This window comes from Pygocentrus nattereri, chromosome 1 (assembly GCF_015220715.1).
Source record: "Pygocentrus nattereri isolate fPygNat1 chromosome 1, fPygNat1.pri, whole genome shotgun sequence".
In the NCBI taxonomy this organism is placed as follows: Eukaryota; Metazoa; Chordata; class Actinopteri; order Characiformes; family Serrasalmidae; genus Pygocentrus; species Pygocentrus nattereri.
This window is the reverse complement of record NC_051211.1, coordinates 51,508,024-51,532,474: the sequence shown is the minus strand read 5'-3', so window position 1 is coordinate 51,532,474 and position 24,451 is coordinate 51,508,024. Positions and strand designations below refer to the sequence as shown.

General features: G+C 40.7%; 1 protein-coding gene across 1 annotated transcript in view; it reads left to right on the top strand.

Annotated features, from left to right (window-relative positions):
- Nucleotides 1-24,451, top strand: part of plxna4 (plexin A4) — a 432,713-nt gene that overhangs the window by 337,966 nt on the left and 70,296 nt on the right. Inside the window, exons 10-16 of the mRNA XM_037538616.1 lie at nucleotides 3,507-3,707; nucleotides 4,596-4,692; nucleotides 11,143-11,333; nucleotides 16,598-16,749; nucleotides 20,899-21,016; nucleotides 21,610-21,746; nucleotides 23,968-24,135. Coding sequence (XP_037394513.1) covers nucleotides 3,507-3,707; nucleotides 4,596-4,692; nucleotides 11,143-11,333; nucleotides 16,598-16,749; nucleotides 20,899-21,016; nucleotides 21,610-21,746; nucleotides 23,968-24,135 — 1,064 coding nt within the window. The remainder of the gene's footprint in view (nucleotides 1-3,506; nucleotides 3,708-4,595; nucleotides 4,693-11,142; nucleotides 11,334-16,597; nucleotides 16,750-20,898; nucleotides 21,017-21,609; nucleotides 21,747-23,967; nucleotides 24,136-24,451) is intronic.

Sequence of the window (24,451 nt, the reverse complement as noted above, 5' to 3'; positions counted from 1 at the left end):
AGTAATGAAAATGTCCAGTTGAGTCTCACCCTTTTAAGTTGATAAACTGCTGTTCTCAGTCTCTCAGATCTCTGTCTAAGGCTGCGTTCACATTACAAGCCTCGTTGCTCAAATCCGATTTTTTCCTCAGATCCGATCTCTTTGACACGATGGTTCACACTCGTTTAAGTAAGTGACTCTGATCTATCTAATGTGACTGAGCCGTCGTCCTGAAATGGACCCGCATGAGCTCATCCTGCTCAGGTGACTGAATCACTGCATCATTAACTCTGATCAGCTCTCAGCTTCATTATTAGAGCCAGACGAAGGAGAAAAAGGTGAGATGTGTTTCTCTTCCACCGTTTACAGGCTTTAACTTCTGTTCGGTGCTGTTGCCGTGGTAACGCTGAATGATGGGGAAAAAGCTCATAAACTCCGATCTGAGCGTCACATTAAGGTCGCATGGCCAGAATCGTATACGTATCCGGTCTAGGACCACATATGAAAGTGGCTCGGGTCGGATTAGAAAAGATCAGATTTGCTGTCCACACAGACCTGAAAACATCAGATCTGAGTCACATTCAGGTGAAAAATCGGATTTGTGCCACTTCATCCTGCTAATGTGAATGTAGCCGAATGGACACACTGATCTGTGCCAGCGATCAGAGGCCTGTATGTGTAAACAGTAAAGTAAATATAAGATATAAGAACGTTGAAGGCAGAGTGACATCAGATCAGGTGTTATGAGCAGTGCATCCCACCCCACCAAAGTCTCGCCCTAAATCTTTACCCAGAGCCCATGAAGTGGGGCTACGTTTATCTGTCCTCGTGAAGGCGGGTAGCGGAATACGCACGGTTCAAAAAGACCACATTTCATAATCATCTTGCTGCGTGTGGGCCGCTAGTAGCCTACGTTTTCATTAAGGCATTATGATGCTAATCTACTACTTGTTTACTTGTCAATGGGCTTTTCTTCCACGATTCCAGTTCTACCACTGCAGAACAGACGGAGATGAGCACTACGACTCACAGTTATGATTCTGTACAGATTCCATAGTTCATCAACTGTGTAGTAAGAGATTGATGCTAATGTGGTGGTCAGTCATCACTCATTAGAGAGTGTGTTTATTTTGTGTATGCCTGAATGTGAGAGAGGCAGCGTAATCTGTAAAAGCTGTGATTAAAAAGCTGAAGAGGTGTGGAGTGAAATCTTAAAGCGCGATTCTCTGCACACCTGCCACAATGAAAGATGTATGCGTGGCTGACTCACCGTGTTTATCCCTTTACATTATGGATTTGTGTGACAGTCTGGTGGGGTGGTGGAGGGGTGTGGAGGGGTGAGTGTGTGCGCAAAGTTATTAGAAAGCAGTTGTGGACAGTAACAAAGTAAATGTAATTTGTACGTACTAATTTAAATGTAAATGTATCTGTATTGAAGTTTCTCCGTTCTGGGCGACTTTTTCCTTTCACTCCACTACATTTCAGAGTCTAATATCTTCTTTTTCCTCCTACATTTTGAGAAATCTGTCGTTCCTTTTGGTTTCTGTGTGTATAAAAACGTAACATGTCAAAAACGAAAGAAGCGCAAAGCCAGAGCACCAATCAGGGCCCAGCGGTCACTTTGTTTAGAGCTGGTTTTGACCTGTTGGTCAGACCGACCCAGTGCAGCACACGGTTCAACGTCAGCGCAGCAGCGTAAAACTTTGGGAGAGTCTGTTCAACATAAATGATGAACTAACCTAACTTTGTGTAAATAGAGCACAATATAGAAATATGTCCACATATGCAGTCGAGACTGACGCGGCTTTTTTCTGAATTTCTACAAACACCGTTTCATTTTATAGTAAATTAGTTTGGGCTGGTTTATGTTTATGAACCGAGGCCTACAGATCAACATAGTAAAGGAGCAGTCCCCACTGCAGACCCAGTATTTCCCAATATCATCCATAGTGTGGCAGTTTCTTTAATTTACATTCAGTCTGCTGTAGTATACATTCTGCACAAGTGCCTCAGATAACGCCTCCGTTTGCAGTTTGGTGGCAAAATAAAGCCACTAAAGTTTGGAACATAAACAGCCTTCTTTATCCCTCTGCTTCCTGCCCCTCTAAATTATCTATAATGGCTTTTTAAAAAAACACTATAAAGCTTTTTATATGCAAACCAGACGGCCTCTCTGAGAGAATCCTGCCATGTTAATGAACTTCAGACAAGTGTTATCGTATGAACGGGGAACAACAGGCCCAAACACTGCCCTTAATATGGCCTTATCTTAAACCTGGTCCAGGAAAGACCTGAGAAAAAGACTTCCAGGAAGGTTTCAAAGCATACTATAATAAGACACAGTGGTAGATAACCAGAGCGGGCGGTGCCACAGTACACGACAAAAGACTTAACAAAGAACCCTGAAAGGTGGACTTTATTCGAAACTGGCTCTCTGTGTTTGCGCCTTTATAACAGGCAGTGTTCGACTTCTTGTTAAGACTTGTAAGTGACCTACAGGTGAGGTGAGAAAAGAAACATTTATTTTTGAAAGCAGAGCTCCAGGACCCTAATTGGTCCACACTGTTATTGCATTTGAATACATAACACACAATGTTAGAGAACACGTTCAGTGCTTTAACTCATAGAAATCTGTATTTATTGTTGTAATTTTGTACATACATGGCGATTAATGAACTATATAGTTATATACATAATGAATGTATGAGCTTTATATTATATATTATACCTTTAGATTGCAACAATGACTTTTACCTATAATTAAACATTTTTTCTCCCACTTACAGACACAAATGTGATATTGATTGAAAGTTTAGAATCTGCTCTATTAGGAAAATTATTAGCTTGTTTCAACTACTTGTTTGAACTCCAATAAAGATATAATAAAGAGCTGGGTTTTAGCTGAGTAATCAGATTTCTCAGTGCATGTGAACTCTTACTCTGATTTCTTTCGGATTTCTCAGTCTGAGCATGTGCAAAACTGACCGCTGTACCGGAAAATAAGCGAGCAGCGTCGCCGCAAGACGCCACAAAACACTTTTGTAGTGACGCTGAGACCAAATACATTCTCGATGAAACGAAAGGTTTAAATATTTCTCATCTTCTATATGATGTATGTCCATATTTTCAAGCTTGAATTTTATATTATGTTCATGTCACGTCTTCTTCTGTGAGTTTATTGGCTGATTGCAAAGCAGAAATCTGATTACTCTCTGACTCATGTAGACCTGGAGTTTCCCCATTATCTGATCATTCAAGCACATGTAAACAATTACTGACCAAATCTGATTTTCTGCAGATATCGGATTATTAAGTGCATGTAAACGCACTCATTGTCCAGTTATCTACAGTCAGGGCTGGACACACAGTGTCTCAGTGGTCACTGATCTTCCTTCTGGAGTTCTACCTCCAACCTGAATCTAATACATTTGTCTAATCAAGGTCTGCTGAAGACCTTCTTCTGAAGATCATTACTGTTGTGGAGATTTAGTGGTCATGATCCAGTGATCTTCTCTCTTCACTTCCAGGAGTGTCCTCAGCTGCTGCCCGCTGACCGCATCCTGGTTCCTGTGAATGTGGTGAAGCCCATCACACTGAGGGCCAAGAACCTACCCCAGCCGCAGTCGGGCCAGCGTGGGTACGAGTGCGTGCTGACCATCCAGGGCGTGGAGCAGAGAGTCCCTGCCCTCCGTTTCAACAGCTCCAGCGTGCAGTGCCAGAACACATCGGTGAGTATGAGTTCTGCCCAAGTGTAGCTGATCAGACAAGACATGTTTGGGGTCTGACGTCTGCTTCCGCAAGTCACAAGGCTAATGTAGCTGAAGTGCTGAACTGCTCCATCAACTGGTTTCAGAACATTTTGAACTGCCATTCATTTTTCTTAGAGTGATGAAACAAATTTCAGTAAACTTGAAACCTTTTGCTGAAATATATAACTGCAAAGTTTAACTCTTGTGTGGTGTTGATGTGTTTGTTACTCGGTGGTCTGGTGAACACACCACATTATTGTTTTATTAAATCAATACAGCCTTAACAATCAATATAAAAATACCAGATGTTTAAAATATCACAAGTGTCCAGCGTAGGGTTCTCCTTTAGCAGCTGTAGCCAGTCAGCAGCCTGTCCATGTTGTCCACCCTCTCACACACACACACACACACACACACTAACATAGGCCATGTAGGAGGACAACAGAGTGAAGGAAACAGCACCTCCACACTTTTACTCCCTGTGGGTTCAGCCCAACACCACATGTGTAATATAAATGTGTGGGGGGTGAACAGAGTGAAGACCCTGAAAATGGGTTATTTTATATCTTCTTCACAGAAAATGAGCAAAGACCAAGAATCTGAGGCTGAAATAATAATAAAACACATAATTTTTTCTTTTGGTCCCACAGACCTGAACACCACCAAGTGTTATTCTGTGAGGAGACATGGCTGCACTTGTTGTTGTTGCAGTGTGGAGCAGTGGGGAGTCTGAAGGGTCCTTCTCTCTGCTGCTCTCTCTGTTTTTGGCCCTCTCGCCAAAAATGGTGATAAAAGATTTCCTCCAGCTGAACACAATTACTCCAAGTACCCTGACTGCCTCTCTCTGTCTCTCTCTCTCTCTCTCAGTACTCATATGATGGGATGGAAATGAGCAGTCTCCCTGTGGATCTGACAGTCATCTGGAACGGAGACTTCAGCATTGACAATCCGACCCAAAACAAAGGTGAGCCCTCCTGATCCACCGCCACAGCCGATGCTCTCGGATCCCGTCTCCATGGCAACAGGCCAGCCTTGTTCACCGTCTGACCTTCACCAGAGAGCTTGTGCTGGAGAGCCGAACCTTTTTTTTTTCTTTGCTTAACTTTGCCACCAGTCACAGCTCTGTCTCTCTCTTTCTCCTTTACACATTTTTCTTTTCCATCCACCTTGTTAGTGTCACACCTCTCTGCACAGCCTCTCTCACTCCATCTATCTCTCTCTCCTTCTCTCTCTGTCATCCTCCTTCTTGTCTGAAATAGACTTCTGGACTGAAGTCGATATTAATGCTGTAATCAGGGGAAGCTGCTGTGGGCAGCAGTTGCAGTGTGACCACCTGTTAGAGGGACAGAGATATGCAGGTTAAGACAGCTGATCTTTAGCCACCTGTCAGATATTTCTGTCTGTCTGTCTATCTGTCTATCTCATCCTCTCTTTCTGCCCCTCGCTTTTCCTTCTCTCTCTCCTCCTATATGTATATGGATGTACATATATATGTAAGAGAGGGACAGAAAGAGAGAAGATGAGAATGAGAGATATAAAGGAGAGAGAAATAGAGAGAAAGAGAGAGAAAGAGTCAGGGGAGAGCGAGAGGAAGAAGAGCAGAAGAGTGGTGGAGAGAGACAGAGAGAGAAAGAAAGAGGGAGAAAGAGGGGGGCATATATAAAACCAGTACTTATTGTATTAATACTAGTTGTGTTTATTGTTATATGCTAATTTCCCAAGCGAATAAATGCTTAGTGCTCAGATAAACATCTTTTTAAAATATTTTTGCCTAAAACTTTTGCGTTACAAACATTTGAAAAGCAGCTCAGTGTAGTACACAATTATTTAACTTATTCCTAAACTTTTTCACTTGTTTTGAGTAACTTTTTCAAGTGAAAGTCTCACTGTATTGGCAGATAATATTGCTTTTATCAAAATAATTCCCTAAAGCAAGCAAAATTGTGTATACCGAGATCATTTCCCTGAAAAACGAAAAGCAAGTAAAAAAGTATTATAGCAGCTAAGCTTATTATACGATGACTTAATTTATTTCAAGACATTTTCACTTGTTTTAAGTCATTTTTTCAAGTGCATGTCCCTGTATTGGCAGATAATATTGCTTTTTTCCCTGAAAAAAAAAACCAAAGCAAGTAAAAAAAGTTAGATATATTGATTAGATTTAAGATCAGACATGTAGTAGTTCACTGGCAGTGATTATAATTCCCTGCTCTATTATACCTGAGCAGTGCTGGGAGAGCTAATGTGTTCTACAAGGTTTTAGACAAGCTGCAGTTTCAGGTAATCTCCAATGTGTTAACAGTGGGGGAAAAAATAAAAGCATGTCACTTTCTAAGTGTGCAGTGTGAGGTGACGTCTAACGCAGGAGATGAGAGACGATAGTCGCACTAACACCATCAGTGTGTGCTTTAAAGTTCAAGTCAGTGTCAAGAGAAATACCTGCTTTCCTCACGTCAGCTGTGATCTGCAGTGTTGGATCCTCTAGTTCAGTCAATACTAACAAAATAACAAACAGCAGGCATTAGATTGTTGGCTTATTTACAAATGATGAGCTGAAACTCCATTCCATCAGTGCAGAGCTCAAAAGATGGAATCTGTTCACTCACATTAAAGGAAAAGCTCATATTATATAAAGGTAGTGTTTTCAGGACGGGTTCTGCTATTTTCGGGCTATTATTTTACTATTTTCAAACGGAAGAGGATCATGTGGGTGTGACATTAAATATTCACGAGCTCACTTGACTGTTACCAAAACACACGCAGCTTGCTGAACAACAGAGATAATTAGCCAGTTAGAATCGCTGGTGCTAAAAAGATAAGATGCGCAGTCAGTTTGATTTGCAAACAACGTCTTCCAACCAGGGCCAATTAGTACATACAACTATGATATTCTGGACTAATCAGATGACTGGTGGAAAATGCGCCTGCAACTTAAATTACACGATACAGGAATGTTGTTTGACTTCCATTGCACCCCTGGCTAATGCTTGAGTTTGCTATATTGATTGCGATTGATTGAGATTAGCAACTTATGCGAAAACAATAGGTAAATGCAAGCCTGTGATGTAGCTGAGACTTTAGTAGCCAGTGCATCCACATTGGCTAATATTTAAGCCCACAGCCAATAATGATAGATACACTTGAGTTTAGGTTTTAGCATTGTTCGCCAGAAGGTAATGTGTTCCAATCCTTTGCAGTAGATGAAGGCCTAACGCTTGTTACCCATAGACATCACCCAACACTGGATATCGTCCCCAGTAATGTGGTTGGTTAGTGTAGAGGGTAACACCTCTGCCTTCTACATTGTAAACTGGGGTTCAATCCCCGCCTGGGTAAGCCCCCTACAGTGCACCAATAACAGTCCTTGGGCAAGACTCCTAACATTGCCTCCTTTACCTGTGTAAACAATGTAAAACTGTCAGGCACTCTGGATAAGAGCGTCTCCCGAATGCCGTAAATGTAAATAATGCTCCGCTAGGCCTCTAATGTAGCCGTGCTGCTGGTTGTGTAGCCTTCAGTAAATGAAATGCATGCTCATTGGAGATCAGGTCAGGTGATCTACTCATTCATTCAAGAACTTTACCGTTTTTGGACGTGAAAAACTCCATAGCAGCTTTAGTAGAATAGTTTGGGTCATTGTCCCATTTCAGGGTGAAGCTCCACCTACTGACTTTTGATTGAATCTGAGCTTCTGGATATATGAGTCCAGTTGTGTCGTGAGTCTTTAGGAGAGAATTTCTGTTTAGTTTTGTTGGCATATCATTGTACAAATTTAAATGCTTCTAAAAAACCTGTCAGCTCCAACAAGGACTTTTATTATGAAAGGTTTTTTTTTTTTCATTTTAGTATAAAAGACAGAACTGACCACAGTAAAAAACACTGTTTAAAGGAAAGAGGCAAAACAACAGCTGGCTGGTCTGCAGTTTGTATAGCAAATAAAAGCTCAGGCTCAACATGGTTGAGAAAGTTCTGCCTTTCAATAAAAAGAGCCACTCAGCTTGCTGGAAAAGTCCCACCTCATTGACGAGACTGTGCAAGTGTAGTAGCCAGAACAACCAAATGTTTTATGAATTACTGAGCTGAACGCTACAAGCTGTTTTTGATATTTTTGTCAGATTTTGCAAGTGACTTCAAAAATGTTTTTGAAACAGTAATTTGGCCTTCAGTTTTGGCTTTTTGGCAGAGCCTGGTCTTGTACAGTACTGTGAGAAAGTTTTAGGCATTTAAGCAAATTTTTAAACAATGTATCTCAGCAGCGTGTTTATCACAATATACATTAGAATAAAGTCGCATTCATAATTCAAATCAACATAAAAACAATAAAAAGTAACAAGAATTTCTTGGGTCCATATTTTTCCTTGACACCTTCACAGCCGCCACAGAGACTCGTTAATATCATCAGTTACATCATGAGCTCAATTTACTGAGCACTGATTGGTCAAACCAGGAGCTGCTTTATAACTACATATAATACTGGGATTCCTCGAGGAGAGGCTTGGAAATGGGTAAACAAACACACAAACATCCAGATAGATAGATAGATAGATAGATAGATAGATAGACAGACAGATAGATAGATAGATAGATAGATAGATAGATAGATAGATAGATAGATAGATAGATAGATAGATGATAGATAGATAGATAGATAGATAGATAGATAGATAGATAGATAGATAGATAGATAGATAGATATGAACACTTTTCTCAGCAAATAAACACAAACTACACAAATAGAGATTTTGAAAATGTGTCTTGGCTGCCTAAGACTTTCGTACAGGACTGTATATCTGGAAAAACTGCCTGACTGCTGTGAACAGACTTTGCTACTGTTCTTGCTTTCCAAACTACATGCTAGCCAGCCATTGCATGTTGTTTTGCCTCTTTTCTTTAAGCTCCACATTTACTGAATGCAGTGCTTTGTTCTGTTTTTCAGACTGAGAGTTTTTCCATAATAATAGCCCCGTTGTTTGAAGCCATGTCTCGCGTGACCCCATCGCGAGCTGTAGGAGAACAGCACTGCAGTAAAGACAAGCAAGACAGTTCCACAGGCAGCCATACCTGCTAACAGCACAGAGCTTCTCTGCTAATAGCCCACCTGCTAGGAAGAAGGCAATACTGGAGGGAAACGTAGCCTATGCTGCTGATCATATCTGATAGTATTCTCCTTCCAGGCTGACCAGAACCAGTCAAATTCTCTTCCACTGACTTCTTTAGCGACGAGCCAACCGTAGCAAATTCTGACATCTTTTATAACCCAAGACGGCAAAATCTGAGACTGTATTTGATGGCATGTGTGCTAGCCTTATGGCAGCTCTAGACTTTATATAACTCTCTAGACTTGATTCTAGCTGTTCTGAGTTTCCCAAAGCAGCCTGACTTTACTGTGAGATCTCTGCAATATTAGCTAAACAACCAGTCTTGTTAGGCACATGAGCATTTTTTGGTCTTGCTGTGCCTTTAATGAGTCAGTGCAGCATTTCAGCGCTCCTTCATGGGAGCACTGTAGCAGACAGAAGAAGACAAACGGCACATCACAAGACAATTAAAAGCACCTGTGCATGGTGAAAAAGGTTTTAATGTGCCCGTGGTGTGTGTATGTGTGTGTGTGCCTCCATGAAGGGCAGGCTAATTTAGGCAGAGGAGGAGTGGAGGGTGGAAGATTTCTCCTCCTGGCTGCATGCTTCACACTGCTAACAGCGCGCCGAGCCGCTGCGGATCTGGGGGCCTAATTTGATGGACAGATCACAGGAGCATCTCCCGGCAATTAAGAATGCTTGTCTCGTTTCCATGGCGACGAAACTTTGTACCAGGGGATGAGCAGAGGCAGGGAAGTGGTGGTCTTCAGAGCAGGGAGTCATCTGGAGAAAAGGACTGAGGGAAAAGAGGGATGGAGCGGAGAAGGAATCAAAGGCATGGGATTAGTCTAGTGGGGCATTTATGTTGCTCTCTTTGTAAAAGACTGAACATGACTGATAATCTGCAGGTGCTACGGTTGTTAGCATGCTATTTGTTAACTAGTGAGTGGTGCGACTGTTTAAGCGTTGGTCCTGTTATCTGGAGATCTTGAGATCCCTGGTGATGCTACAGCCATCCATGGCTAGGAGTACTGGACAGCTCACTCTCTCTAGGTGGGTAGGATGGCCCCCGGCCCCCCCGCCTCCCTCACTCAGTGCTAACCAGCTGACGTAACACGACTGGCGTTTGCCGCTTTTCTACCAGCGTGCTCAGCTGTCCAGTGACATTGTGTTAGCGGCAATTCGAAAAGATGTGGTGGCGCCTCACAGGACACTGAGGAGGCCTGTGTTAGCTTTCCTGTCCAACCTCTGGTGCTCTTGTGTGATTGGGAGAGCCCTGACTACTGAGTGAAAGGGGAGAACATTGGGAGAAAAAAATAAAAAACAAGCTATTTGGTGAAACTGTTGATTCTCAGTAGTGTTAGCAGCAGTGTTAGGATTATAACCATGTTTGGTTTAGGATTAGGATTATCTTCTGGGTTGAGATCCAAGGACAGCAACAAAAGCACTTCCACAGAAAAAAAGCTTTTTTGGGGAAAGAACTTCATGTGGATGCTCCATTGCAAATGCTTTGAAGATGCTGAAGATGATATGCCACTAAATGTCACTGAACTATCACCTTGACATTTCCTTCAGAGTAAAAACAAAATCTCTTAGTTGCGACTTTAAACGTCTCATATCATACTCCACATTTTTCCTTCATTTCTTCCCACTTATGACATTTGTGTGGCTTTATGTCTTATGACAATTTTCTTACCTGTGTTTATCCCTTAGAATTAAACAGGCTGTTTTTGTTACTGTCCTTTAGGATTCATATATGTAAATGAGCTCTGAGTTACCTCCCTGCTTTGTGAAACACTCCTTGTAACTTCAGTGTGAATGGGCGGGGCTAACCCGCTGTAGGCTGAATAGGCAGATATGTGTAAATGGGTTGTCATATCACAAAAACAGTGAGTTCAAAGCGGGCTAAGTTTCATATTCGACCTGTTTGGAAACTTTAACAGTGTTAAAATATTACATTAAACTGTTTTATTGCAAAACAGTGAGGAAAGCTTTTTTTCAAGATATGGGAACTATAAAGGATCCCCAAAAATGTAAATTACTCAATATTCTCCATTTCCCAAACTGATTAGCCGTGACAGGTTTGGTGGGAGTGGGCGGGGCTAAACTGCTGTAGGTTGAATAGGTGGAAATTCACATGTTGTTTTTTCATGACATCACAAAAGCAGTGAATTCAAAACAGCTGTAGTCTCTATATGTTGACCATATGACCTGGTGAGTGAATAATATGCTACATTAAACTGTTTTACTCCAAAAAAATTGAGCCAACATTGATTTTGATATGTGCCCTTTAATCCCTACAGTACTTATATCGATGCTGTTCTCTGTACCTTCAGTGCATCTGTATAAGTGCGACGCCAGGCGGGAGAGCTGCGGCCTGTGTCTGAAAGCGGACCCCCTGTTTGGCTGTGTGTGGTGCAAAGCGGAGAAGAGATGCATGCTGAAGCAGCACTGTCCCCACCCGCAGAGCATGTGGCTGGAACACAACGGCATCAACAGCAAGTGCACACACCCCAGGATCACCAAGGTGAGGGTCTGCACCTGTGACAGGAACTGGGATGGTCAACGAACAAGCAGATAATACTTTTATAATGGCAAAATAGGTTTCATGTCCAAAAGTTTGTAGACGTCTTATAAAATAAACAATATTAATAGCCCCCTTTGCTGCAGTAACAGCTTCTACTCCTCTGGGATGACTTTACACTAGATGTTGGAACATTGCTGTGAGGATTTGATTGCACTGAGCTGCAAGAGCATTAGTAAGGTCAGGTACTGATGTTGCGTGGTCAGTTCTGGACACTCCAACTCATCCCAAAGTTCTCTGGAGCTCCATCACTCCAGAGAATGCTTTTCTACAGCTCCACAGCCCAATACTGGGGGGCTTTATACCTGTCTGGCCCCCACTTGGTATTGAGCATGGTGACCTTAGGCTCATGAACATGCCAATATTGGTGAATGCCTTTTTATGGAGATTATACAAGCTGTGAATGTGCATTTGACCACTAGCACCAGTGATAGGTGCACCTTAAAGTAACTGAATTCACATATTAGAAGGAGGGTCTACAAACCTTTGGACACATAGTGTACCAATATGGACAAAGCAGGTGTCTTTAAAGCTTCTAAAGATCCTTCACAGAAAACTGTTACATGAAATGGTTATGAATAAGCTGCCTGATGCCTGAGATAAACGTTTTTGGATTGAGGCTGAATTTTTTTAATCTGCTCATGGTTGAAAGGTACATGTACGGAGCTATAAGGCAAACTAGTCAGCAAAGAAAACACCTTTATTTTCAATTTAGCATTTTACTGCAGTCAACATGCATGAAGGTTCACTAACAGTTTTAGATTGTAGCTATAATGGCTATGTTTGTGTTGTAGATATTTTAAACATCTGGCATTTTTACTTAAATTGTTATGGCTGTATTGATTACCAAAATATACAATATTTTATATTACAATAATGTGATGGGTCCACCAGACCACTGAGTACCAAACAAACCAACACCACACAAGGGTTAATCTATCAAATATTGTGATATGTATTTATGTTCATATGTGAGTATTAATCTATGCTGCACAAGTTCCTCTGACTGATAAAGTGGCAAGATGTTTTTCTGCTTATCGCTGCTTTCGGACCAAAACCTAGTATCTCTCCATTTTTGCCATCGTTTTCAGTTTTTGACTTCATTTGAAAGTGGGTGCTGTCCTTTACGTCGTTTTTAAATTTCATGATGAATTGGCCAAAAGAACCGGCCCTAAATGACTTAATATCTGGTTCCATTGACTTATTTTAAAAGTAAAGTATGATTTTCCTTCTTCTGTAAAGTTACCATTTTGCAGACATGAGGTTTTGTTGCGACATCAGCGTTATACTGGTTCTTATGCTGTTTCTTGCACTAGACGAGGTTTTACGTGTTTCACTGTGAGCAGGTCGCGATTATTTAAGGAGATTGTAATGTTTTTCAGTCTTTGGCAAACACATGGTCACGTCAGTCAGAGTGTGAACTGGGTGGGTTTACAAAAGTACATATTAAATAGAAGAAAGAAAGAAGAATAACACTTTTAGAGTGTGTAATGTTTGTTTATATGAGCTTAAGCAGTGCCTGTTGTCAGTTGGGAGCTATTGACACCTAGGAAGCAGGATAACGAATCGACCTATTTACCCACTTTAAACTTGCTTAATTGTTGCATACATTGAACAAAAATTACAATTAAATTGGTAATTTCCATTATTTACATGGTAATGTATCACTAGCTAAGATGTGGTCATTACAGTCTTAGTCAGGTCGTCTGCCACAGCATCTTTCAGAGACGGCCAACACTTTTTTGCTCTGTATTTGAGTTTGTCTGACTCCTGTTATGCTTCTTTTTTTTCCCCGAGGCAAAAGAGTGTTGGAGCTTGTTACTGAGCTAAGAGTGTGAGAAGCAGCTGCTGTGATTCTATTTAAAAATAAGCTCAATATATTTTGTTCCTGTGATAAAATGTCATGAGTAATGCAAACTAGGCAAATTCAGTCCTCTTCGTTGCTTTTTCCACAGGGCGCTTGCCGAATCCTAGCAGTTCACTCCCATCAGCTTAGAAGGTGAAGGGGAAAAAGGGACTGATTCAAGTAATATGTGTCCAATTCCAACTGGTGTTTGATTTGATTAGATTGATTACGGCCGGCGTCCCATCTTCCCGCTCCTTTTTGCCTTTTCCTTTCTTTTTTGGGACCGTCTGAGGTCCGCTATGCATTCTAATGTGCTTCATTACAGTGACATCTCCGACGGAGAATCTTTAGTCGAAGTAGAAGTGGATGATGATTAAGTGTTTTCCTCCACCAGCCATCAATTAGCTTGTCAAAGTCACAAATCTAATCATCCTCTAATGAAAAGAGACAACTCTCTCTCTCTCTCTCTCTCTCCCTTTTTCGCTCGCTCTTTCTCTCATTCAGCAGATGCAAGCTTGACTCTTATCGGGTGGGAAAGCGGCGTAATGTGCTGCGATAGCCGTTAATTGTGTGCATTGTAAAGCTGGAGATTACTCTCGGTGGAGTTTTCATTAGGGTATCGGAGTGGGTCCATTATTCCTCAACTGACTACTATAAAATCCTCTCTAGAACAAAATCTTGTCTGGAATAATCAAGCGTGGGGCCACACATTCAGTATTTCATCTTCAGTATTTTTCTTAACTCAGTGAGATCTGAAGTGTCTGCTGAAGACTTTGGAGGAGAGCTAGTTATGGATCATAACATTTTTATTCATGAGATGCCCCGCACAGAGTGTCCCTATGTCCCACAGTGTCCTCAACAGCAATTAAACAAACTTTTAACACTGAGTTCCTTTAACACTTACTTTAACATAGTAGTGTATTTTCTTTGCTGCTACATTTTCAGAGGGCTACCTTCTTTCCTTTGTCCTAACAGTAACTACAATAGAACTACATAACACTGACATATCCATGGCATAAACATGACTTGGCAGATGTCATGCTGTCATGAGTTGTCATCTCAGGATTTGTTCAATAGTACGAACCCAATTCAAAGGAAAGTACAATGCAAATAATAATTCATTTCTTTGCAAACATACTCTTATTTTGAAATTGCTTCCTGCAGTATAAAGAGAAACTTGAGTATAAAGAGAAATCTCCAGGAAAGGATCATCAAAAGATTGAGGGAGCAGCAGAAGATTCAGAAAATCATGAGAAATATTTATGTTCAAGGTCCAAGGACAAAGCCGACAACTGAATGCTCATAATCATCAAAATCATTTCAATTTTCTATTAATATTAGCCAATTTCACCATGAGCAGCACTACAGTTCCCAGCAACGTAATGTGTGCTACCACCCCCTCCCGAACACCGATCTATGGGACTGTGCCACAAAAACAAAACTAGTTCAAGCGGATGGGCAGTTTTAAAAAACCTACTGTACATTGGGGACAGGTGTAACAGTATTTGCAGCTAATGTAGTCTATTGTTTTATATAAAACTGTTTATTTTTATTTCAAATTATTTTTTAATTGTTCAAGTATTCAGAGCCAATTTTCTGTTTTGAAACAGAAAATTCAGTCAGCAGTATCCAGAAACACTGCCTCCTTCTCTGGGCTCGAGCTCATCTGAAATGGAGCTCAACATGTATTGATGTCTGACGAGTCAATCTTTCAAATTACTTATGGAAACAATGGACATTGTGTTCTCCGGACCAAGGCAGAAAAGGAGCGTCTAGACTGTTACCAGCCTAAAGTTAGAAATCCAATGTCAGTCATGGTATGGAAAAATATTAGTGGTTAACTTGCACATCTGTGAAGTCTTTTTCTATGCTTATTTCTACATGACAGCACCAAGCCACATTCTGCACGTGTTACAACAGCATGGCTGCATAATCAGAGACTGCAGATGGTATTATTGATAGTAATTTCTCTTCCCTTCTTATCTCAGCTTCCCTCGCTCATACACATGCAATGCTTTGGCAAGCTTTAGCTGTCATTTACACCACTCAGAGTTGAGCGTGGCTGTCTAATTTGACTCACTAGCTGGTAGGTTATCACGTGGCTGCAGATCCTTACATGCAGGCCTGGGGAACCAGCGAGAGATAACTTCAGGCTTTGGTCCATATAGTGGCAGACGCTTCCTAGGAGGAAACATCAGCTATAATTTTAAGCTATAATTTCCGATTTAATACTCCAGAGAGACAGTATTGTGTCTGCTGAGATGTGCAGAAGTCAGAGACCACCCATCATGCATTTAACTTCCAGTCAAAATGGAGTTATTAATTTTATTAGATTAAATTTTGTTAGATATATGATAATCTACTCAAAGAACAAGAGTTTCCAAAGCTAGAGCTCATCTTTAACAAAGAGGAGAAATTCAAGCTGCTTCAGATCTGAAAACATCCACAAAACTGGACATGAAGTAAGGCTTTATGGACTGATGAGTCTAATTTGAAGCAGAAAATGCAACCAACTTCCAAATCTGAGCTGTAGAGGCGTGGAAAATGTAAAGTGAGTCTACTGAGAAGAACGGAAGCTGCAACAAAGGCTATGAGCATATAAACATGTTACTCATGTTTAACTGTTGAGGATTCTTTGTCATTTTCCATTCAGTTTTAACCGGGAATGTTGTGTACAGTACAGAATACTGAAAATCCAGAGGAGAAGATTTAAAGCCAGAGTAATGCGTCAACACTAATACTGGCCAAAGCATTTAAAAATAAAACAAAATTGAGCTTGTGTGATATATAAGCAAATTCAATGCATCACTGCTTTCACTGCACCAATTCATTATGTGAATATTGATTGCTGTGTGCTGGACACTGAACAGAATTATTACATTATTATTCTTTCAGTTTCGGTCCTCAGCTGCCTGTTATTGTGTATGTTGGTGTGATGGTGTCTGCACTTTCACCAGTCTGTGTTTATAAATGATCACTGCTGTATTTTTGTGTTGTTTTTGCTATAGTGAAGCCTCAGCTGGGCCTGTAACTCATCATTATTCTTTGGAAGCACATAGGCTTTGTAGCTCTGACAGAGAGAGGTCCAATTATCCCGCTAAAGCGAATATCTCACAAGTTCTATCACACACTCAGACTCACACACACACACACACACACACACACACACACATGCAGCCATACTGCAGCAGGTGCAGGAGGAGAGCGGCCACTGAGTCATCTTCCAATTCCTGTTGGCTTGTACCAACCGTGGTGATCACAGGGGGGGTGGGCAGCCTGCGTGCTGTTTTGTGTTTGGATCAGGGCTTTGATGATGCTGGTTTGTAGACGTGTAATGCTGGGTTTTGGGGCTTGTCTGCAGATCACCCCCCTGCGAGGACCGCGGGAAGGGGGCACGCTGGTGACGATCCGGGGGGAGAACCTGGGCCTGGAGTTCCACGAGATCCAGGGCAACGTGAAGGTGGCGGAGGTGGAGTGTACGCCCGTCCCAGAGGGATACATCCCTGCAGAACAGTGAGTTTTTAAAACGGAAATAAGAAAGTAAAACACACTCCCAACAAAAAATGCATATAATGCACACTCTTAAAAAGAAAGATGTCAAATGGAGTCAAAAAGCGATGAGCGATGCCATAAAAAAACAGTGGTTGGAATCATTTTATACATTTTCAAATGTGACAAACATTTTTGAGATATAAAGGACCTCCTGTACCAGTTAAACATTTAGCTAGAACTGTATGCACCCATATGTTTCCAAGAACCATTTTTCCAAGAACCATCAGAACCTGTATTTGTAAGAGAGCAGGTGCTTTAACAATACAAAAACACAAAGTGAAAGATGGCAAACAAGCTGCGTCCACTATCAACATGAGTTCATTCTAATCAATATGATGTGACATTTCAAGTGAAAATGCTCTTCATCAGAAGTTACCTGATGTTTTAGCCTTTTGGTAGACAGCAGTTATCCCCCCATGCACTCTAGCTTTTGTGAGTTTGTTCATATATTTATTCAAGCTTATGTATATTAATATGAATGTGCACACTTAAAAATAAAAGGACCAAAAAGAGCTCTTTGGAGCAAAGCCACAGGAGCACCAATCTTGGTTCCTTAGACCCCTAAAGTAATGGCTCCATGGGGACCCCCGGACAGCCCAGATTTTTTTTTACAGTCGTAAAGACATTTTGCAGAACAGTTTACTAGAACAGTACTAGAACCCAAAACATTGATATAACCATAATATGTGCCATAAACATGTAATGGCAGACATCTTCAGTGTCATGTTACCGTTAACCGTAATTTTTAAAGTGTGCCATTGTCACATTAAATGTTATGACATCTGTCCTGACAATTAAATGTGATTGATAGATTGATTGATTGGTTAATTGGTTGACTGGGTGATTGATCCCAAAGAGAAATGGCAGTGTTATAGTAACAAGACATATAATTGCACATAAACTCATACACTGTATTTCCAAAAGTTTTCACTCACCCATCCAAATCATTGAATTCAGGTATTCCAATCACTTCCGTGGCCACAGGTGTATAAAGCCGAGCCCCCAGGCCTGCAGACTGCTTCTACAGACATTAGTGAAAGAATGGGTCGCTCTCAGGAGCTCATTGAAGATCGGGCGCCACCTGTGCAACAAGTCCAGTCGTGAAATTTCCTCACTACTAAATATTCCACAGTCAACTCTTAGTGGGATTATAACAAATTGGAAGAAATTGGGAACGACAGCAACTCAGCCATGAAGTGGTCGGCCACGTAATGTGACAGAGCGGGGTCAGCGGATGCTGAGGGGCATAGAGCACAGAGGTCACCGACTTTCTGCAGAGTCAATCACTACAGACATCCAAACTTCATGTGGCCTTCAGATCAGCTCAAGAACAGCGTAGAGAGCTTCATGGAATGGGTTTCCATGGCGGAGCAGCTGCATCCAAGCCTTACATCACCAAGTGCCATGCAAAGCATTGAATGCAGTGGTGTAAAGCGCCGCCACTGAACTCTAGAGCAGTGGAGACGTGTTCTCTGGAGTAACCAATCACGATTCTCCATCTGCCAATCCGATGGATGAGTCTAGGTTTGGCGGTTGCCAGGAGAACGGTACTTGTGCCAAGTTTAAAGTTTGGTGGAATCAGAGTGGAGACTGTGAGCCAAGCCTTCTCGTCCAACATCAGTGTCTGACCACACACATGTGTTTCTAGAAGAATGGTCAAAAATTCCCGTAAACACACTCCAGCCCTTTTGAAAAGCCTTCCCAGAAGAGTTGAAGCTGTTATAGCTGCAAAGGCAGGGCTGACATCATATTAAATGATGGATTAAGAACGGGATGTCACTCAAGTTCATATGCGTGTGAAGGTAGTCGACCGAATACCTTTGGCAATGTAGTGTATATAGTGGGATAAATAGACATAAGGTAAACTGTTAGAGAGTAGGAATAAACATATATCTATTTGCATCATTACATAGCATATAAAACAGATTTGTTGTTAACACAATAAGTATAAACATAATTATGAATATCAACAGTATTTACAGTCTGAAGTACACAGTGAGAGTGTCATTACAGTAGGTTATGATATATTGCACAGTGTTAATAACAAGAGAGGTGATATGGTTCAGCCAGTTCAGGCAGCAGGAGGTCAATAATAACACAATACTGTTATATTCCTGGACATAAGCTGTCATGACAACTCACAACAGCATGTATGACATCTGCCATGTGCTATTTCATAGTTTTGGCGTCATCACTGTTCTGATCTAAAATGTGGAAAAAATAAGGATTAATTATAAAATAGTTCCTCTATTGTTATGATGTCAAGCTTGTATTTGTTCTATGTAGAACTTATGGTTCTATGTAGCACCCAAAAGGGTTCTGTTATTACAAGCTCGACATCGTAACAGTAGACAAACCAATTTAGGTGCTATAGCCATGTACAACACTTTCTCCATCAGTCTGAAATAACGTTTCACCATGCAGAGAACCATTAAAGCATGAATTTGTTCGTGGTTCTATGCAGCACCCTAAAGGGTTCTTCTGTTGTTATGATGTCATATACTTGTGACAACAGAAGAACCATTTTGGGGGCTATATATAACCATATACAACATGTTCTCCATCAATCTGAAGAATAATCCAAAGAACCATTTAAGCATCAAATTGTTATATATAGAACTTGTGGTTCTATACAACCTAAAGAACCCTTTTGGGTGCTATATTTAACCCTATACAACATGTTTTCCAGCTGTTATATCAATCAGAAGAACGATGTCTCCATGCGAAGAACCATTTAAGAATGAAATTGTTATATATTAGAACTTGTGGTTCTGTATAGCACCTAAAAGGGTTCTTCTGTTGCAAGTTTGACATCATAACAATAGAAGAACCCTTTTGGCTGCTGTACTTAACCGTATACAACACATTCTCCATCAGTCTGAAGAACAATTTCACCATGCAGAGAGCTATTTAAGCATGAAATTGTTCTATATAGAGCTTGTGGTTCTAATTAGAGCCATTCTCTTTACTGAATAACCCTAGAACCATCTTTTTAAGACTGTGGGTTTATTCTCCTCACAGCACATTGGTTTGGCAGGCGATTGCAGTCTCAGCCACGTTCCTCAAAGGTGCCAAAACAGTTCAAAGTTCCAGAAGTTCTCCTCCACAATACTTTATTCAGCCTTGGGTTATTTAGCCCAGACTGTCCGTGTCTACCTGTTCTCCAGTGCAGACTGAGCCCGGTCCAAACCAGCCAGGCGTTGCCTTAATCCCTCTGTGGGCTCTGAGTGGGCGATAGGGATCAGGAGTGGAGGCAGAGAGGAGTATTAAAGCAACTTTTAATCCCAGGTCAGGACAGAGGAGATAATTACGTGTTATTTGGTGAGGATTTGAGGAGCCATGCCGGCTGTTTGAGGGAACAGAAATTATTATTACATTATTATTACGCTGACCTCAGAAAAAAAGAGAAAAAAAGTTCCTTTCGTTCACCTCCTCTCTCCATTCCTGCGGAGCTGCCACACGTGTTTTGTCCGAGGCTATGATAAGCCTCTTACAGTATTGTCTGATAAGTTTTTGGTTTGTCACAGAATGAGGAGATGGATTAGAGGCTGCATTAACCTTTTAACTCCACAGCCTTCCTCCGTACATATTGATGGAAACGTAGCAGAAAGTGCTGAAAAGAAGCACTTCTGAGAGGAAATCACTGCATTTAACCCTTTGAAGTCCAGTCACTGATGTTGTTCTGCTACATATTTGATGCACATTTCAGAATTTCAATGTAAATGTATACACACTGAAAAAAGATGGTTCTTCAAACCCTTGTTCTGCATGCTTTAAGGGTTCTTTGCATTGTGAAAGCGCTCTTCAGATTGATGGAGAATGTGTAGACGGTTGCGCCACTCAGGAGCCCCTATTTGCTGAGTTTAACATGTAAAATGTGATACTCAAACATTATGGCATCTTTTTCTATTTGATGTTTTATTTTTTTCCAATATATTATAAATAAATAGGAATCGTGCACTAAAATTCACCGTACAATGAGGTACGTTAGGTGTGTTCTATGTAGAAGATGTGTTATGAACTTATTTCCACTTTCACTGAAGCCTGAAATTTAAGTGGGGATGTTTGAGCGTTTGCGTATGATCGTATGTGCGTGTGTTCATTTTCCAGGATCGTGTGTGAGATGGGTAAAGCGGAGAAGAGCCAGTACGCTGGAAACGTCCAAGTGTGTGTAGGAGAGTGTCAGCCAGAGTTCATGGCCAAGACATCAAAGTACTACTATTTTGTGGTGAGTTAAGCCTTTAAGATGGTGATTCACACACAGTCAAATGAGACCAAGAGACTGCTGGGCAAATCTTAATAATGAGCATGTAATTAAAAGCCTTTGCCAATACTGGGTTAATGTGCCTGGATTTACTGTGCACCACCCTCATAAAGGGCTGAGACTCTGGCCGTACGGTCGTCCTTATGCGCTCATCATAATATTATCGCAAAGAGAGATCGGCCCATAATTACGAATGTGGGAGCGCACGCGGCAAGGCGGGCCATAAAACGTCTCCCTCTCTCCTCAAGCCAATAGAAAACACTTAAATCAGAGGAACGTGGACAAGTCTATTGATTCGCAGCGTAATCGGCCCCATTAGCCTCATATAATGTGCCCCGTTATCAGTTTTATGCATACGTTAATGGCCTTCACTGCTCCTATACGATATCGTAATTGGATTATGAGATCTGAGGTGAGATAAAAAACAAGGAAGAAGGAGTTTATTATGTGATGGAGAGAACGAGGATGGAAAGCCCTCTGGGTTTTGGGCCTCATCTCTGTCAGCATGCAGTAAGTGCCTGGGTCAGATCGTTTGAGTTGACCTCCACCCTCCACAGGTACCCAAATTGATGTCCCTGAAGCCCAACCGGGGACCCGTGTCCGGGGGCACCATCGTCAACATCACGGGCAGCAACCTGGATGCCGGAAGCAACGTGTCCATCATGTTCAAGGACCAGAAGTGCACCTATCACAGGTAACGTCCAACTGCTACGATCAGAGGTGTCCAGTTCTGGTCTCAAAACTAGTCAATGTAACTATTAGTTCTCATTTTGCGATTGTTGTAAGAATAAAATAAAATTATTTCAGTTATTTTTTGGCTTGTTTTAAGTCATTTTATCTAGTTTATCTTATTCTGTTGGCATTCTTTCTTGAAACAAAATCATCTAAGTTTAAGTGAAAGTCTAGTTACCAGTAAACTATGGTAAATATACAGTATTAACATTTTACAGTAATTTTACTGTACTTCTGTAATACTAAAATCACAGAAACTATGAATGCACAGATTTTGGTGCAACTGGTATACTTACAGTTACACTTGTTGGATGCAACAGTTTGATCGCCTCTGGTCAAACTACGTGTTGTGTTGATTTTTTAAGTGTAAATAAGTGAAGACGTCCTACAGAGAACACACTTCTGCACATTTTCATGTTACTGTTTATTTATTTGCTGAATTTAACATTTAAAAATAAACAACATAAAAAAATGTGGCCTGTGCAAAAGCTAATCTTATATATTATGTTTTATTTTTTCTAATATTTAAAACAAATTTTAAATAGACATAAATTGTGCACTAAAACTGGCAGAAAATGCCATATTCAGAAGGTGTAGACTAATTTTTACTTAGAAAATCAGCAAAACTTATAATTTAACTAAGGATATTCACAAATTTGCATACAACTGTGGGAGCTACACTCTACAGATAATGCAGTTATAGCAGAAGACAACAGCCACAACACATTAACTCACTAATCTCCAATATATGCAGCATGAAAGCCATATTTCTCTATGTAATGAATAGTATCTCATATTTCTATTATTTCTAATATATTCAAACATATGTATTAGATTCTCTCTTCATGAGATCTGATGTATTTTGAGTTAATGTTTTTTTTTTTTTTATTTGAAACTGTGTCCTTAGTTCCCCTTAGTCCCTGTAGTGAAGATTGCAGGACATTCTTGGTAGTTATTTGCAGGAACTTACTGTAAATGATACAGTAAACTGTTAAAAAGAGACCACAGTTAATGGGATTAACAGTTTTAAAGTAGTACAGTCTTTAAAATGATGATTCAGTGGGTTCTGTAGTAAAGACAGTGGTTCCATATAGAACTACACATGCTTAAATGGCTCTCTGCGTGGTGATATGGTTCTTCACTTGTATTTGCGTGGTGATATGGTTCTTCACTGGTTGGATTTGGTTCTATAGAACCTTTTTGAAAATGATTCATCGTAAGAATAGCAGAACCCTTTTTGGTGTTATATAGAACCCTATTCAAAATGGTCTAAATAGAGCCATATCCAACTCGTTCTCCATCAATCTGAAGAACAATTTCACCATCCAGAGAACTGTTTAAGCATGCGGCTGGTCCTTTGAATGTTCACGGTTCTGCATAGAGTTCTTTAATGAAGAGCCCTTGAGGAACCGTCTTTTGCAAGTGTGCACAATCACAGTAAAATTGCTGTAAAATGTATAGCAGTACAGTTAGGATCATTTCTGTACGTGCAACTACTTAAAGCAAGTAAAATCGTCTAGAAATGATTTTAATTCTTAGACTATTTATACAGCAACCTTATAGTGAGAAACATTATGTATATTGATAAAATGGAAGATGTTTTAATTTTCAAGATATCACTTTTGCTAACCCTAACCCTAAGATGCCTATACAATAGCATCATGTTTGGGGGGGAAGGAGTAGTTGGTGGGCAATAGTGTCATAAAACAGCAAGGATGCTTTGATCAATTCTGACATTAAGACCGAGGCAAGCTCTTGATCTCTAATCAATAACGTCAATAACAATCACACCTCATTTCTACTACGGCAGCGTAGTAGAACGTGCCAAAAAAGAGAGATGGATTTGGTGGTTTGCGCTGATTCTGTGTCTTTCGGAATTCTTTCCACATGCTTTGCTTGACAGTGCCTAACATGGCAGTGATTCAAGACTAATAGTTGGTCTTCAAAACCTGTTTTTTTTTTTTTTGTGGTAAAATTGACTTGGAGGTCACAATTCGCAGCACATTATGAATTCATTTTTCTCTTCAGTAAGAAGCCCCAACAAAAGCTCGCAAGCCTCTTGAAATGCCAGTGACAGGCACACTAAATGAAGTCATTACAAATGACAATAGTACCCGTCTTAGTTATTATACTGCTTTCCACAGACAATGTGAATGGAATAACGTGTTTGTTTGATCACTCAGGAGAGGAGGTCTGTGGATCACGTGCCGTTCTCACGCATCCACGCAAGGCTACGGCAACGTGACTGTGTCTGTATACGTGGACAAAGCCCACATCCAGAAGGACCTCAGGTTTGAGTACGTGGAGGACCCCACTATAACCAAACTGGAGCCAGAGTGGAGCATTTTCAGGTATGGCAGCCTCAAAGACATTAGCAAAGTCAGATTCAGGCATGGTTTGAGATGAATTCTGTTCAAAGGTGGGCAATATGATGATATTTTATCGTTATCGTGATCATTTTTATCATGATACACAACATGCTTTTATGAGCATGTATATGGATAACATCAGTAATTAAAGAGCACTGACCAACTTCTTGTTTCTTTACAAAGAGAGGATAGTCACGTTCACTTGGGTTTAGTGCAGCACAGTATGTGAAATTTTGAATACAGTATTCATAATTTTGGACGGCAGATTTTGACTCTGCTTGTGTATTTTGTCTGAGGG